The 15,000-nt window shown below is 36.7% G+C and overlaps 1 protein-coding gene across 1 annotated transcript in view; it reads right to left on the bottom strand.

The window, feature by feature from the left end:
* The window catches only part of LOC144981073 (dynein axonemal heavy chain 2-like), a 136,025-nt gene that overhangs the window by 19,478 nt on the left and 101,547 nt on the right, over positions 1 to 15,000 (bottom strand). The window contains 10 exon segments of the mRNA XM_078929186.1: positions 91 to 207; positions 752 to 879; positions 1,481 to 1,575; positions 4,186 to 4,370; positions 5,403 to 5,594; positions 8,738 to 8,929; positions 9,734 to 9,859; positions 11,729 to 11,766; positions 11,769 to 11,933; positions 12,850 to 13,036. Coding sequence (XP_078785312.1) covers positions 91 to 207; positions 752 to 879; positions 1,481 to 1,575; positions 4,186 to 4,370; positions 5,403 to 5,594; positions 8,738 to 8,929; positions 9,734 to 9,859; positions 11,729 to 11,766; positions 11,769 to 11,933; positions 12,850 to 13,036 — 1,425 coding nt within the window.

Raw genomic sequence — 15,000 nt, 5'->3', positions numbered from 1 at the left:
CCCCCCCCCCCCCAAAACCCCCAACAAAATACTAAAAACAAACAAAAAAAAAACAAAACAAAAAAGACCCCAATCAAAAGAGACTGTTACCTCCTGTAGCAAGACGACGTTGAGAGGTGATGGGTCAGTGGATAATATTTTGGCTGTTCCGTCGTAGTCAATGTTCTCTGGGATTTGTTTGGCCAAATTGGCACACAAGTCCAGGACCTAGGAGAATAGAATAGAATTGTAATAAAATGACGATAAGATAAACTCTCAGAATATAATTGAGAGAAATAAAAGAAGAAATATACCAAAAAAAAAATTGAAGACGAAATTATTTTTTCTGATTTGGTAGCCTTCTCAATTTGCTAATCCTTTCAATCTAAACTGCACTTAACTGATCTCAAATTATCAAAAACTAACAGACACTCATATTAAAATGTGTTTAGAGACTCTAAAAATTTTTTTAATGTGCTTGAAGATTCTCATATTGAAATGTGCTTAGAAATTCGCAAATTAAAATGTGCTTGAAAGCTCTCATGTTGAAATGTGCTTAGAGGCACTCATATTAAAATATACGTTGAGGCTGTCCTTTTGATTTTGTTCAGAGCACTGGTAATTGAAGTGTGCTTAAAAACTCTCAAATTGAAATGAACTTAGAGACTCTCATCTTGAAATGTGCTTCGTGTTAAAGACTCTTGTCGTTAAACGTACTTATCTTATTCATGTTATTTCCTTAATCCATTTTTAAAACGGACAAGGTCCTTACCTTGTCTTCCTTGCTTTCTCCTCCTACAGAGGACACCTGGGGTTGCAGGGACAGCAATGTGTCAAACAACATCCTCGTCTCTTGGATCTGGGACGTGATGTCTGCATTAGGGTGCTGGCCAAACGCTTCTGCTCAGCCCAAATAGAAACAGAAATAATGGAACAATTTTAGTCGTTGATTTTCTAATTTGATGCATTGTGATACTATTCTCACCCATGAAACTCCACTGCCCGCCTAGTAGAAACCTATAAAAATCTCAGAAATATTTAAAATTAAAAAAAAAAAATTTCTTTGATCATGTCCAGGGGACATTGTATTTTTTAGGGTCTATCTCGAGAAAAGTAAGAGATAATCCAGGCATCACCTTCAGCGCTGCATTGTAAAGAGAGCAACTGAAGCTAGGTTTATCGCTTATGATTAAAAAAAAAGGTTGTATGGGGCTGGAACTTGGGTCCTTTGGGTGGAGGTGCTGTGCCTTATTCACTCAGCCATTTCGTCCTCATTGATGAACCACAGTCACAATATTGCAATATTTCAGGGTGAGTCAGGGAGAGCAAAAAAGTTGAATTTAAGGTCAAAATTGTCAAAAATACAAAATTCGACTTTTTTTAACCAAAAAAAAAACAAAGGAAAGAAGAACAAAGTCACGTGATCAATTCCAGTATTTATACAGATTATAACTATTCACATCTAGTGAAGTCATAAGGAAAAAAAAACCCCAAGTTTTACCTGGATGGTCAACAGGGGGCAGCATGCTGATGTATTCCTTGTACGACGACAAGGGTCCGTCTTTGGGGATGTAGTAAGCAGTCAGTGTGGAGAGTCTGGGAAGTAGACACGGTGGTTGTAGTTATATAAATAATTGCATAATTTCTCGACTTATTTTTGTTTGTTTTTGTTTTTACGGCACTTGCAACACATTAAGGTCATATCAGCGCCAGTAAAAAGGAAGAAAATGGGATAGTAAAAAGTTCTAGAATTACAATAAAGCACCCAAGAAAAGGTAAGACAAAGGGGAATTGGTCAAATAAGAAACAGATGTAGAATCCAAGAGCACACAATCAAAGTACTTAGTTTGAGATCACTAAAAGTCCATCCAGACACAAGCACAGGTCCCCACTAAGACTAAGAGGAATACATTCAAATATTTTACAAATCGTATATAATATCAAGAAAACATAATACAATGCATAACAGAGAGATGATTTACAAGGAAAAAAAATATCATCTCCCAAAACTAACTATACATTTGACTGTTTCCCTCTCAACTAGAGTATCCAGCCAGTGCCAGGACAAAACCAAGTAATCTCATTCCAAGACAAAGACAGAGAGTGAGTTGGAAGACAGATATAAGGGGATAGAAGACACAGTAAGTGCCTCCCTGCCCACTATGGGATGCCAGGAACCCCACCCAGTCGGCTTATTTTTAAATGCTAAATAAATAAGAAACAAAAATTGAACAAGTCTTATTTTTAGGTATAGTCTAAATTTCTCTGTCATGATAATATGCTAACAAAACCCCTTTTTTTTCATTTTGGTCATACTTAAAAATAAATAAATTTAATATTGATGTTAACTCTTTCAGTGCTAAAGTTATATATTCGCATTTCCATCACAAAATGCTGACACCTGATTGAGGCAGCATGAGAATGACAAGCTAAGACAAAGCAACATTCGATTTCAGCGCAAAATCTCAATTAAAATACCACCCCTAGGGTCAATTGAATGTTCTGATGAAGGAAATGTACCATTGGTTCAATTTATAGTACTTTTGTAGAAAGTAGGATTGGATTACATTATTGTTTTTGCCTTTCAAGACCGGCTGCACTGAGCGGCCATTGGCCAGTAGAACAGATTCTGCTCTGGCCGCACAGTGCGGCCAATGGCGCTGAAGGAATTAACATACGTGACGAATTAATAAAATAGCCTTCAATTGTAAAAAAAAATTCTTAAATTAGAGACTTAATTGAATTTTTGGCAAAATGCAGGTCATCTCAACATATCAAAATATGAAGAAAAGTTTTCAGGTCAAAATAGAGAAAAAAAAGTGTTTTGTCAGTGCATGGTAGAGCTTGGCATTGTCCTGGATCAACGATGTAATCTAACGTAGGATGACTTGTTCTATCAAATGGCTTTTACTTTCACTAGCAATATCCCCTAAATGTGCTCAAAGTTCTTTACAAGGGATCCCTGGTCAACAGCAACATTTAACATGTAGGACGGGACATGCCGCTTGTTAGGTGATATTACAATTTTTCGGACAAAGACAACGCTGTTAACGGCCAGGTACTCATTTTACACCTGAGTATGGTGAGAGAATGTGAGTAAAGAGCCTTTTCCAAGGACTCAACTATGCGCTGATATTTCGTTACAAAAGACCTAAGCCTAGTTATATATAAAAAACATCCTAGAATGGACAGAGATGAATGGAAGAAAATTATATGATACTGTCAACAGACGAAGAGAATGGGCAGCAGACTTGTCATCGCCAGAGTGCTGGAAGCCAATGAGGACAACGACGCTGGATAGTGAGTGAGTTGGTGGTGAGTTACATAAGAAATTCCACTAGTGTTTAAGGTTAGGAAGTCAGGGTTCGAACACTAAACCACCTCGTTGACATTTTGAATGATAGTGGATCTTCCAAAAAACCTCCCAAAAAAACAACAAAAAATCCAACAAAAAAAAACAAAAAAAAAACACAAAAAAATTGAAAACAAGACAAAATGCAAAATAAAAAAAACCCCGAAGAAAAAGAAAAACAACCCCCAAACCCCCCAAACTAAAACAAACAAACAAAAAATTAACATAGAAATGTATGAGTCTAGGAACTGTGATATAATATTTTACACCAGAAGTTGACAAAGCTTGTCATTTCATCAAGAATTTAACATTTGTGGTGAAAAATACTCAATAAACTGTAATATATTCTGGTTCTATTTTTCATTACATTAAATTGACATAAAAAGAAAAAAAAGAGACCCCTTCCCCTCCCTCTTGCCACCAGAACAAACCTGCTGCTGTACAAAAACCTTTCATTACCATAGACAAGTGGTTAGGTCAGTCGCATTCAACACAAATGTCTATGAATAACCCTTGTCATTACTAACAAAAGAGTGAAAATGGAGAGGCTTTGTTTTAGGAACGATAGACAATGGACGTTTCGGATACAAACTCTTCGTAGTTCAACACTGAGCACACACGATACAAGTTATTTTGCATTTTATTTTATTATATTTGTTTTCTACATTAATTTGTGTATTGCTGTGCTGACGAAGGGTTTGTACCCGAAACGTCCATTGTCTATATCGTTTCTAAACAAAGCCCCTCCATTTTCACTCTTTCATTTGTATTTTCACAATCACAGGCTTCAGGCAGCCCCTAATACCGTTTTCTACTGTATACCCTTGTCATGTTTTATATGGCCAATCCCTTACTTGTGGAAAGGTACGGTGAGGATGGATTCGGACATGTAGTCGTTGATGTACGTCATGAGCAGACGTCTGTCCCAGTCGTCGGTCACGTGACCTCCATAGTTGATGTTGGCGATCAGGTATTTCAGGGCCTCCCATGGAGTATCCTCGTAACCGTCAAGGTAGATGGATAACAGATTCTCAGATACCTGAAACAATGATATTTTTTTCCTTGTAAATCATCTCTCTGTTATGTATTATTATATTTGTTATTTTGAATTTATAATGTATGCATTGGAGTGTATTCCTCTTTGTTGGATTTTGTTCTTGTGTCCGGATGAGACTTATAGGTGATCTCAAACTAAGTACATTGATAGTGCGCTCTGGGAATCTACATCTGATCCCTATTTGTTCCCAGTTCCCCTATGTCTTACTTTTTCTTGGGTGCTTTATTTGTAATTCTAGAACTTTTTACTATCCCATTTTCTTTCTTTTTACTGGCGCTGATATAACCTAAATGTGTTGCAAGCGCTGTAAAACCCTTAAAAACAAACAAAAACAAACAAAGAATTGAAAATGGTAAAATCTAGCCGATACTTGATTTGACAGTTGATGGGGTAGCGTGGCTCAGCAGTACGGACTTTGCTTCGTACCCGAAAGGTACCGAGTTCGAACACCCACTGCTGCATGGTGTGGCCTTGAGCAAGTCATCTCACCTTAGCTTAATTTGTGGCACTGAACTGCGGCTAACGGCTGGGTTATTCTATTATTCCCTTGGAATAGACCCTAGAGACAAATTTCCCCTATGGGATGAATAAAGGATATTTTATTATTATTTTATTTTTTATTCATTTCAATATGGTAATCTGAATCAGGCATTACTGTAGATATTTTAAAAATTTATTTATTTTTTTAAACACAAATTATTTTTCCTCCTGTTAAGATGATTTCCTTGATAAATAAATGTGTAAATCTCTTGAAATTGTCACTGTAGTTGATATCGACAATTTCTGGTGGGCAGTTGTGCCATTCCGTTCCCTGAGGTTCCATAGGAAATATAAAAGATTAGAGAAGTATAAACCTGTTATGGAGAAAGTGTGGTTTTTACTCCATTCTAAACTGAGAAAAGCAATAATTATGACAATAATTATGCTGATGCAGATGATTATGATGATGACGACGACGATGATGATGATGATGATGATGATGATGGTGATGATGATGATGATGACAATACTAACCTCAAAATCAGAGTCGTTAAACTCGTAAGCAATGTTCCATCCCAACATGAGGAACTTCTTCCTTTCCAGCAACACGGAGTGGAAGAAGCAGAGAGTAAACAGCATCTTCTTGTACTTGTCCTGTTTGTGACATCTTTGGAACTGTTGCTCTGTCACCAGGTTGTACAGACGCTTCATGTTGGCCTTCAAACCCTACAGAGTTTTAAAGACAGACAAAAAAAGGTTATAGACAGTATCGACTTCCGGTGCAGTATAAAAATTATTTGGTTAAACTGTAATAGCATTTCAATCTGGTCGTCATTTCATGGCCAGGATGTAAGAGGATCCACAAAGCAACTTGGGTCTCACCAGATGGTGTGACAGAGAATCAGATTGATCATTTTTGTATCTCTCGTAGATTCAGACGTTCATTGGAAGATGTGACAGTACGGAGAGGGGCAGATGTTGGATCAGACCACCACCTGCTATTGGCAAAGCTTAAGCTCCGACTCAGAAAACACGGGGCCAGATCACATACAAGAAGAAAATTCGAGGTGAATGCACTTGATGGGGAAAAGAATGAGGAATTCAAACTACAATTGAGTAATAGATTCCAACCTCTTACTGAGCTCGAGGAGGACATAGATGTAGAGTCACATTGGGCAAAGATCAAGGAAGTCTACATAACAACTTGCCACGAGGTATTGGGGGTAAAGAAATCGGAACATAAAGAATGGATAAGTCCAACCACCTTGGACCTTATTGAAAAGAGGAGAACAAGGAAGGAACAAGTGAATGCAAGCCAAAACAGGGCTTCAAGACTGGATGCACAAGAGCAGTATCGAGCCATAGCTAAGGAAGTCAAAAGATCTGTGAAGAAAGACAAGGAAGCATTCATGAACAGACTTGCAGAGAAAGCAGAAGCAGCAGCGACTGGAGGACACATGAGGATCCTTTATCAAACTACCAAGACACTTGCTGGAAAATATGGGAAACCAGAGGTACCAGTCAAAGACAAAGATGGGAAAACTATTTTTGGAAAAGAGGCTCAATCTGAACGATGGAGGGAACATTTCAACTGCCTTCTGAACAGACCACCACCAGACAACCAGCCAGAAATTTTGCCTGCAAGGAATGAGCTACCAATTAGCTGTGATCCACCATCGATAGCAGAGATTGTGGGTGCCATTAACAAGATGAAAAGGGGGAAAGCTGCTGGACCAGACCGGATTCCACCGGAGGCTCTAAAAGTTGATGCGGAAAGAAATGCTGAGGCCCTGCACCCACTATTTGAGAGAATCTGGAATGACGGGATATTCCCAAAGGATTGGAAGGAAGGACATCTTATCAAGCTTCCAAAGAAAGGGGACCTCAGTAATTGTAATAATTATCGAGGCATCACTCTTCTTTCTATCCCAGGAAAGGTTTTCAACCGTATTATTTTAGAGAGAATTAAGAATGCAACAGATGCTAAACTGCGGGACGAACAGGCAGGTTTTCGGAAAAACCGTTCAACCACCGACCAGATTGCCTCTCTGCGAGTCATAGTAGAACAGTCTATAGAATGGAACTCTCCTCTTATTGTCAACTTTCTGGATTACGAGAAGGCTTTCGACAGTATTGACAGAGCAACATTGTGGAAAATTCTGGCACATTATGGACTCCCTGAAAAGATAGTAAACCTCATTAAGGAAATGTATGAAGGATCAAGTTGCAGGGTTGTACATGAAGATCAGCTTACTGACAGCTTTGAAATTAAGACTGGTGTCAAGCAGGGATGCTTGCTCTCACCATTCCTGTTCATCCTTGCCATTGATTGGCTAATGAAGGAAACCTCCAAAGGGAAAAGAAATGGGATACAGTGGACCCCCTGGACACAGTTGGATGATCTGGATTTTGCAGATGATCTGGCTCTTTGTCCCACACCCAGGACCAGATGCAAGCAAAAACCACAATTATAAACAGCCTCTCGGAATCAATTGGTCTAAGAATTCACCCTGCAAAGTCAAAGGTCTTGAGGATAGGTACGCGTCAAAGGGAGCAGATCAAAGTAAAAGATCAGGAACTCGAAGATATAGACACTTTCTGCTATCTCGGAAGTATAATTGACAAGGATGGAGGCATGGAAGCGGAGGTGAAAGCACGAATAGGAAAGGCACACGCTGCATTCACATCTTTGAACAGAGTTTGGAGAACTAAAGATATCTCCCTTCAACTAAAGCTAAGACTTTTCAACTCAAACGTGAAGTCTGTCCTACTGTATGGATGTGAAACTTGGAACGCATCACAGGCATGTATAAGGAGGGTACAGATTTTCGTAAACAGGTGCATGCGTAAGCTACTCAGAATAAAATGGATGGATAGAATAAAAAATGAAGAAGTATGGAAAAGAACACAGCAGAAACCAGTGGGAGAGGATATAGGAAGAAGACGATGGAGGTGGATTGGACACACGCTTAGAAAGAATGACTCAACTATAACAAAGAAAGTATTGGACTGGAACCCTCAGGGCAGAAGATCAAGGGGAAGGCCACGAGGAACATGGAGAAGAATTAAAGAAGCTGATATACAGAGAAGTGGTAAGACCTGGAATGAGATAAAAAAGTTGGCTCAGGATAGAGAAAGATGGAAACTGTTTGTCTGTGGCCTATACCCTGACCCAGGGTGAAAAAGGCAATGATGATGATGTAATAGCATTTCAATCTGGTCGTCATTTCATGGCCAGGATGTAAAAGGTTTGACATTCTTATGACGAGACAGACGTTCAATGGCTTGTATTAGCAAAAGGCCCACTCAGACTGAGTCTTATCACTCAAAAAAGTCTCAAAGGAATGTATAACTTTGCTAAAAACACAAAAAAAGAAAAAAAGATCCAACAAAAAAACCTCAACAAAACACCTTCCCTCCCCCCCCCCCCCCCCCCCCAAAAAAAAAAAAACACGACTAGTTATACTGCGTATATATAAAACATCTGATCTCAATATTCATCAATATCATTGTCTTCACTTTTTGAGTGGGGAAGAGGAGGAGCAGGTGGGGGGGGGGGGGGGGGGGGGGGGGGAGGGGAGGTGGCGATGGTGGGATGAGATGATTGGCAATGAACAAACTTATATTTTTTTTCTGATTCTGTACAATCTAAAAAACAGGCCAGTGATAGAAATGGTGAGAATAAAATAGCACATGGAAGAGACTTGTACAATTACAAAGGTAAATTTGTTTCATAATATGTGACCTGCTGGGACAATAAATGCAGTGATGTGAAATCATTGAGCAGTGCTATATACAAATGGACGTGAATATTTTATTTAGATCTACTTCTGAAAATGATAACCGTACAGTCTGAAAGGAATGTTTACCTTAGGGGGTTCGGTCGTCATCTTGATTCCAGTCTGCAGGATTGAGATGGGGAACTGGGGATGGGGGGAGGAGGACAGCCACAGCCGGAATTCCGGTCGTGGTTCTTCCACTTGCAGTTGTTCTACAAGCTTGTCCAACTGAGGCATCCAGGAGAGGGAGAGATGGCAGTTGGCAAGGAAAACCCATTTGCCCTTTGGAGGAGGGAGGAAAAATATGTGGTTGGCGAAAAACATAATAAAACTACTTGAAACAATTTGCATTACTACAATTTTTTTGGTACCAACTACAAACTAATTTGATTCACTCAATGGAACTTGTTTAAAAGGAAAAAAAAATTGTGGCAGAGGACACATGTTAAATACTTCGAAATCTTATTAATTCCGATGCCAAGTTGTTAATTAATAAGATTAATTAATTAAAGTAAATATATGTTTTTTCCCCCTCTAAGAACTGTCAGTTTTAAACATGATTAAATCGACAGATCTGATCATCATTGGTACCTTGTTTCATTGAAGCCATTAAGAAAAAAATGTATTGATATCCAAAATATTTAGATGTGGGCGGGAGTAAGATTAATTCATTTCTTTTTTATGATTGGTTAACATTTTACTGTATTAAGCCCAAGACTAAGAGTAAGTGGACATAAAACTTATTATACTTGCTTATACTTGTAAACAATAGATTGACACATTATTTTTAGAAAAATGTAAGTGGAGAAGCAGTAGTAGTAGTAGTAGTAGTAGTAGTAGTAGTAGTAGTAGTAGTAATAGTAGTAGTAGTAATAGTAATAGTAATAGTAGTAGTAGTAGTAGTAGTAGTAGTAGTAGTAGTAGTAGTAGTAGTAGAAGTAGTAGTAGTAGTAGTAGTAGTAGTAGTAGTAGTAGTAGTAGTAGTAGTAGTAGTAGTAGTAGTAGTAGTAGTAGTTCTGAGGCTGTCAAGATCTTGTTGTGGAGAAAAGTGGAGAAGAAGGCCTCCCTGTCATTATGATCACTTACTTCTTTAACGCCTTCTTTGATCATCCTGGTAGCGATGGGAGCCTGTCCTTGTCCAAGCGACAGGGCGTGGAACCGAGATGCCATTCCACTGGATTCAGCCAGTTGTAGAAGGGCACTCGTGGGGTCCTGGGTAAGAAAACATAAAAAAACAGGGGAGAATGAAGAGGTTAGAAATCAACATACTATCATGCCAGTGTTCATTTCTGCATCAATGATGATCTTTTATATAGCGCAATATCCACTAAATGTGCTCAAAGTGCTTTACAAAGGGTCCCTGACCAACAGCAACACGCAACATGTAGAATGAGACATGACGCCTGTTAGGCGATATTACATTTTTTTCCCCGACAGAGACAATGCTGTTGACAATCAGGTACTCATTTTACACCTGAGTACGGTGAGAGAATGTGAGTAAAGAGTCTTTTCAAAGGATTCAACTATGCGCCATCTAGGCTCGACCCCAGGACCTTCAGATCCGAAAGTGAGAGTAATACCATAAGACCACATAGCCGGACATCAATAACAGCCTAAAAAGTGTATATAAAACAGAGCCAGACAAAGCAAGAAAGAAATATACAAGAAAAAAAAAAACCCATCCCAAATAATCAGTCTACCTTGACTGGGGATCGAACCTCAGACCTTCTGATCACCCCAGTTGAGGAAGACTGATTTTTTGGGGGATGTTTTTAAAAATCTTTCTTGCTTTGTCTGACACTGTTTCATACACACATTTTCATATCTTTAACTTAACACCAGTGCCTGCTCCCTAATATCTCACTTGGATGTTCCAATAACATGAAACACGCAAGATTTTAAAATGATCAAAGTTTATTTGTTGTTTTATAGAGATATATAAAGCTGCTGGAATCGTAGATTATCAAAAGTAATGAACAAAAATGAAAATAACAAGTTTAAAAAAAGAACAAAATACCAACACGCAACATTTCGAGCTCAAAACACTTCATCAGCCAATAACAAAAAACAATAAAAACATTAGTACATCACGAAAGATTCAGACAAAATATCTGAATTTTAAGTGATTTATTAATGTTTTTATCATTTTAGTTATTGGCTGATGAAGGGTTCTGAGCCTGAAATGTTCTGTGCTTGTTTTTTTTTTTTTTGTTTTTTTTAAAAGCTGTTTTATATTAATCTTTATTCATTACTTTATTTATTATTTATACACGTTAATTACTTTTTTTTGGATAATGTGAATGAAAGTAAATCTTGTATTAAGATGAATAAACATATTAATTAGATAGATAATTAATCACAGATTCAATACAATTTAATACGCAGAGCTGCCAACCAATGTGAAACAGCATATATAATTCAATAAAACTATTTGAAAAAGAAAAAGTTTGGTGAAAAATTTTGAGGACTTATTTATGCCTTCTGATAGCAAACTATTTAATAGTTGACTTATGCAACTAGCTAAAGAGACTTTTATTCTAAGAACTACGAATTTTCAAAATTGTCATATTGGCACATCTGTTTGGGTTAAACAAATAAAATTTGATATTAAGGGCCTTAGGTGTATAAGTTTAAATCCAACGTGTAATTATTTGCAGGTCTGATAATCAAAATTATTATGGGCTCATTGTTGTAATGGAAACAGTCTTAAAGCAATGAGTTTAAAAAAAAGAGCTTTTATATAGGTCAATATCCACTAAATGTGCTCAAAGCACTTTATAAGGTGTCCCTGGTCAACAGCAACATTTAACATGTAGGACGGGACATAACGCCTGTTAGGTGATATTACAATTATTTGGTCAAAGACAACGCTGATAACGGCCAGGTACTCATTTTACACCAGAGTACGGTGAGAGAATGTGAGTAAAGAGCCTTTTCCAAGGACGCATCTATGTGCAGAGCGCGAGGCTCAAACCCAGGACCTTTCGATCCACATAGCCGCACAAATATTGTCCATCAAACCTACAAATAAGTTAGCTTACATCTGCTACTTGTTTAAAATCAAAACAACACCAGACTCACCACTCCAGGAGACAAGACAAAAATGAGCGGTGTCTGGTTGTAGAATCCTCCACGACTTGCTGCATGTCAAGGACGGGGGGCTCAGTGAACTTCGACCCCAGGTTATTGATGATGAAGGAAGTGGCACAGAAAGACACCCGGTCTGGGCGGAGGGAACGGACTATCAACATGCGCTGGAGCTCATTGCATGCATTGTCCCATTCACCTGGAGGAATAGGAGTGATAAATAAAAATGAATAATTTTAATAATAATAATAATAATAATAATCATAATAATAATAATAATAATAATAATAATAATAATAATAATAATAATAATAATAATAATAACAATAATCATAATAATAATAATAATAATAATGATAATAATATATACTTTATTCATCCAAAAAAAAAAAATAGAAATGCGTTTACAGACGTGGCATGCATGAAAATGTATAAACACAAAGTTGAGAATCTATGGTGACAATGTATACATATATAATACATGCAAATGCACAAAAATGTAAAAATATACAACCATGCTTAGGAGTATTTTCAGACTTTTACTACACCAATAACAAAGATTATATTATAATTAATGTGAAGCCATATGCAACTGACAGGAGCATGGAAATGATGATGATGATGATGATGATGATGATGATGATGATGATGATGATGATGAATCATATAAAAATAACCAGTACACCATATTATGGAAACACAATTCATTTTCTTTAAAAAATAACTAAGGCAAAACAAAAATAAAACAAATAAAAACCAAAAAACAAAACAAAAAAAAAAAAAAAAAACCCCACAAAACCCTCAAAACAAACAAATAAAACAAAACAAAAACAGAAACAAAATCCTCCCCCCCCCCCTCAAAAAGAAAAAAAACAACAACAAAAGGAGACCCCAACAAAAACAAATCAACCCTGACTTCCCCCCCCCCCCCCCCCCCCCCCCCCCCCCCCCCCCTCCCTTAAAAAAACAAAAAGAACAAAGAAAAAACAAAAAACACAGTAACAAAAACACACGAAAGGAAAGCAAAAGTCTGAAACAGATTCTAATCCTTCTAAATATTCAAGACTCAGTTATTAAAAGGTGGTATGAAACTATTTTTAAAAACTCTTTCTTACCAGGCAGAGCGGTGACTTCTGGCTCGGCAGACGTGTACCAGAGGTTCCAGTCACGTGGGTACTGTTCAAACGACGTGATGATTCCGTGGAAGTTGGTGAGTTTGTCCAATTCTGTGATGTTGTCCCAGGCGTTGTCAGACAACCAGTTGGTGCAGGGGTTGTCCATCTGGTTGTCTCTGTCCAGGACCTGGTAAAGGGGTGGGGGGGGGGAAGGGGTGAAGATAAGAGATAAATGAATGAATAGATAGATAAATAACTTATCAAATAAATAGATTAATAATTAAATTGATTAATAAATAAATAACTGCATGAATGAACAAATAAAACAATAAATAAATAAATGGACAAATAAATGCATAAATTAAAAAAAATAAATAAAACAATAAATAATGAATGAACGAATAAATAAATAATAAAAGAATGAAAGGACATATTAAAAAAATGAACAAAATAAATGAATAAATAAACAAATGTATCAACTGAATAAATCAATCAATCAATAAATTCATATTTAAGTTTTTAGGTGAGGCATTTTACACACATTTTATCATTCAACTCAAGAAGGGCAGTAATGACCAATAATAAAAATGGTTGTAAAAGTGTTAGTCTAAAAAATTGGTGACACCTATTATTGTATGAAATTGACATTTGGTTCCATGCAATACTGGGGGAATAGATAAAACATTGTAAAGCCCTTTGAGCATGGTGAAACTGGGAAAAGTACTCCAATTATATGTCCGCATTCTTCAATTTAACTCTCTCCTTACCAGCCTTTTTCAGGATTTTCCCCAAAACTTCACAGCCTATTAACACAAAAATAGATATTTTATCACTCAGACATAATAACAGTAAAGTTCTTGCGATACATAGTTTCTTTAGCAAAACATGCTCTCCAACACACTGTTCATTTTCTTTAAATTTTATGATGTACAAAAGAAATTTGAATAAGTAAAATGTTGGTTGTATCGTAACGAATGTGACGATTTTCCTATAGTTGGTAAGGAGAGGGTTAATTTTTTAGATTGCCAAATTGTTTCACAACCACAATACGCTGTTTATTTGTCTTCTTTTAATTACTTAATTTTTGCCCTAATGACTTACAATTCCACCTCTCAAGAAAAAATTGTATTCATCCATGTTGAGTTTTCCAGCATGTTCCAGGATCTTGGCACACATTTGGAAGGAGAAGAGTAACTTGTGTCTTTCGAAAAGACCACGGCATGTGTATCTGTTGTGATAAGTTGTTGTAGTTTGAAATTAAGAGTATTGTGAAGTCAACTTTCATTAATATTGAGAAAAAATAATATAATATGTGACCCAAACGTCTCAAAACGGTATTATCTCAGGATGAACCAGGTGCCAAAAAAAGTCCAATTAAATTTGAACTAGTCAAAAATATGAATTATTACTACTTACAAACTTGAAATATGATATTCATCCTCCTCTAAAAAGTATATAACCTCGACGCAAGTCTGATAATTCTGGCTGTAAATTCAATTTTCAGCATCTTAATCATTCCGACATAATACCGTTTTGAGGGGCGATAAGTCACATCATATGGTAAGTAGCTAAAAAGTAACAATGAAAATTTAAAACTACGACCATTTCAAAAAGATTATGTAAAAAAATGTTGTGATTTACCATTTTGATTGCTGAACAGATTTCAATTTTAAACTATAAAATCAAGAAATACTTTACAATAGACACACACACACACACATACACACATATATACACACAAACACACACATACATACATACACACAAACAAACACACACACACACAAACACACATACACACACACAGAAAAATACACAGACACAAACCAAAAATTACCCCCCCCACGAATAATGAGTAACTTAAAAACCATAAACAAAGACCAATGTCTCGAGGAAAATAAATAGGTGACGTCATTATTTCATATTAAAAAAATAATTATTATCTATCACCATATTTATTATATTTCTAGAAATTATTACTTCTGCTTTTTTTTTTGTTTATTTTACACAATCAGCAAATGCTTTTTATTCTTATGTTGTCTATTTTGACAATGTAATTTTGGAATATGTTCAGCTTCTTACGGCTATGTGGTTCTATGATATGACATCACTTTCGGATCGGAAGGTCCTGGGTTCGAGCCTTGCGCTCGG

Source organism: Berghia stephanieae, chromosome 10 (assembly GCF_034508935.2).
Source record: "Berghia stephanieae isolate SIO BIC M18660-M18661 chromosome 10, UCSD_Bste_1.3, whole genome shotgun sequence".
Taxonomy (NCBI): Eukaryota; Metazoa; Mollusca; class Gastropoda; order Nudibranchia; family Aeolidiidae; genus Berghia; species Berghia stephanieae.
The sequence above is the reverse complement of the archived record's forward strand: the minus strand, read 5'-3'. Positions and strand labels throughout refer to the sequence as shown.